Source organism: Cebus imitator, unplaced genomic scaffold (genome assembly GCF_001604975.1).
Source record: "Cebus imitator isolate Cc_AM_T3 unplaced genomic scaffold, Cebus_imitator-1.0 Scaffold592, whole genome shotgun sequence".
NCBI lineage: Eukaryota > Metazoa > Chordata > Mammalia > Primates > Cebidae > Cebus > Cebus imitator.
The window spans coordinates 644,442-647,340 of record NW_016107907.1 but is presented as its reverse complement, the minus strand read 5'-3'; the positions used below and the strand labels follow the sequence as shown (position 1 = coordinate 647,340).

The window sequence follows — 2,899 nt, the reverse complement described above, 5'->3', positions numbered from 1 at the left end:
GCCCTGGAGGAGGGAAGGCACCGAGGGCAGGTGAGGGATGTCTTTGGTCCCCTCCCACAGCCAGCCCCATTTGATGGTGGCAGAACAAAGGCAGCTGTGCCCAGTCACTGTGGTCCAGGCGCTGTGAGGCTCTGACAAGGGATCCTATTGAGCATTTCTTTGAAGAAAATTCACTGTAACCAGATCAAATGAGCTTGTTAATCCCGACACCCCAGGAAATGGCGCGGGAAGCAGAGGCCGGGCTCACTGTGGCTTTCATCCTAGTTTCTGGCAGCTCTCGGGGAAGCCAAGCCAGGGAGCTTCCCTCAGAGACTAGAAGGAGTGCAGGCTGGGCTCTGGCTGGCTGGGGAAGGGACTGCCCAGTGGCCAGGCAGCTCTGCCTGGGACCCAAGGCAAGTGGGATCCGTGGGTGCTCGGGACACTGGGTGTGGGACGGGCCAGGCTGTGTCACCAGGAGCTGCTTTCTCCTCCTGGCTGGGAAGGCACTGAAGGGCTCTCCTCCCTTCCCCAGGCCCAGGCCTGTTTCTCTGTCCAGGCTCCCTTAGCACTGCCAGAGCACAGGATTGGCCTAGGGCTGCCGGGCACCAACTCACACCAGAGCTGGGGACAGGGCCTCACAGAGTGCTGCTTGAAGGGAGGGGGTGTCACAGGACCCACAAACTCCACCAGGCCTTGTGGAGCTGGTGCAGAGAGGAAGCGGGGACAGGGTTGGACACAGCCACATGCGTCAGGGTGACGGGGGGGGGGGCTCTCTCAGTCCTGCATACTAATTACATTTTTAATCAGGCAGAATTAGACTCCGGCATCAGTCTGCCACGCAGCCCGCTCTGAATCATGCTGGAACTCACGGGAAGGCTCCGGGTGGTGACATTGGCTGGACAGCAAGGGGTGGAGCCTGAGCTGGGTCCCTTGTCCTGGGTGCAAGGGGCATTCCATGCCCAGGCTTCCCACAGGCACCCCACACACCAGATGGCACTTCACACTTGATTTTATTCTGTGACACTGATTTGCTGAAAACCCCCGTTTCCTGGGCAGAGGAGGGCAGAAGGGCCCAGAGAAAAGGGGAGCTGGCCTCCCAGAAAGACTAGGGCCTGCTCTGCTGGGGTCACTGCTGACCAGGCCTCAGCCTTCCTTCCAGCCCCACCCTCTCCCCTGCAGTTTGTTTAAAAGTTGAGCTGCAAAAATTAAATAAAAACAAACCCCTGAGTTGTTAAAAACCAAATTAAAAGTCTCCCTCCATGTCAAGAGGTTCTATTCCTAAAGCCAACGCGGTGGGGCCGGCAGGTGGCGCAGGCGGTGGGTGGAGCTCTGCTGGCACCTCAGTCCTCAGGCTCGCTGTCACATTCCTCATCCTTCTCAAGGCCCAGGTGGCCCAGCGTGCCTGGCCGCTTCAGAATGGCGCTGTACTTGAGGGCTGTGGCCTCTGCCCGCAGGACCACCTCCACCAGGCTGAAGATGGTAATGACCTGTGCAGAATACAGCCATGAGGGCTGCCTCGGTCCCTGCAGGACCCAGGCCCCTCCCTCAGCCTCTGGAAGCCTCTGCTGGCCCATCTGTAACAGGGGCCTGCTCCAGGAGGAATGTCCTGGGTCAGGGCAGAGCTGGAGTAAGAGGCATCTTGAGCGCTCCCAAGGCTTACGAAGCACAACCTGGGAGCCCAGATCCACCTTTGGTGAAACTGGTTCCAAACAATTTCTTGGGTGTAAACTCATAGCTTTTCTCAGGTTCTCAAAAGGACCCCAGAAGGATAGCACCCCTGCATTAGAGGGACAAGCAGAGCCCCGCCTCTCTCCACTGTGGTTGTCCCCAAGGAAGGGAAGGTGGTGCCAGAAAGCAGGGCCCTCAGGAGGGATCTACGAGAGCTGGGAGGGCCGGGGGGCCCTGAAACCCCACCCAAGAGGCTGCAGTGCTGGGGGAGCCCAGGAGACACAGATGAGGGTAGGGGACACCACAGGAGGCAGGGAGTGGCTCACCAAGACTTGGGGTGATGGGACACAGAGGGGTTCTGACCTGCCGCGTTGGCTCCTGCTCCATGTCCTCAGGCTCCCAGACCAGCGTAAGCTCCGGCTTCTTGCCCACCTTCTGGAAGTGGTGGGACCGCAGGGCTAGTGCCTGGAGTGCAAACACCAAGCCTCAGGCCTCGGCCCTGGGCGCTGCTGCCTGCCTTTCCACCTTGGAGGGCTTCACTGCTTGGAGGCAGCCCTTGGCCCTCCATCCTGGCCCACCCCTGCCTGGCTGGAAGGAGCTTCAGGGAGGCCCTGCCAGGCCACCTCTGGCTGAGGCAGCAGGTGAGAGTAACCACGGGCCAAGGGCGGGGCTTGCAGGCTCCTGGCTCTGTGTGCTAATGGGCCCAGGGCTGACTGCACTGAGGTGGGAACAGAGAACAGTGGCGGAGGACTGCTGCGCCCCCTGCTGGTGCCATCTGTCGGTGCAGGCGGGGCTGGGCCCACTGCAGGGTGACCTAGACTTGAACTTCAGGACACAGAGCCCCAAGGGTCTGCAGGTGGACTCCGTCCTTCCTCTTCTGCCCGGCTCCAGGTTATGAACACCACATTTGCTGCGCACAGTGGGCTGGACACTGCACTCCCCGGGCACTCTGGATATTAGGAAATTCAAAGCCAGGCACAGGGGCCAGGTGGTGACCTGAGGACCCCAGGGCCAGCTGCAGCCAAGCCCCTAAGGTGGCATTAGGACAGGTCCATGTCTCCTTAGAGAGAACTGTGAATCAACAGTCACCCAGCGCAGGAGCCGGGTCAGGGACAGTTCTCTCCCTTGTCTTCAGGGGACACAGTTTCCAGAGCGGCCAAGGACCATTCGCTGGCCTTTCCTTCACGTTCCTAATAAGCACAGTCCCCAAAGCCCGCACACCCTGCCGAGCTGTACTGCCCATGGAGGGGCC

At 60.3% G+C, this 2,899-nt stretch overlaps 1 protein-coding gene across 1 annotated transcript in view; it reads right to left on the bottom strand.

The window, feature by feature from the left end:
- Positions 1-970: 970 nt before the first annotated feature.
- Positions 971-2,899, bottom strand: part of DIS3L2 (DIS3 like 3'-5' exoribonuclease 2) — a 386,191-nt gene continuing 384,262 nt past the window's right edge. Inside the window, exons 18-20 of the mRNA XM_017516523.2 lie at positions 2,737-2,882; positions 2,011-2,132; positions 971-1,466 (exon numbers count right to left, since the gene is read on the bottom strand). Coding sequence (XP_017372012.2) covers positions 1,320-1,466; positions 2,011-2,132; positions 2,737-2,882 — 415 coding nt within the window. The 3' untranslated portion in view covers positions 971-1,319. The remainder of the gene's footprint in view (positions 1,467-2,010; positions 2,133-2,736; positions 2,883-2,899) is intronic.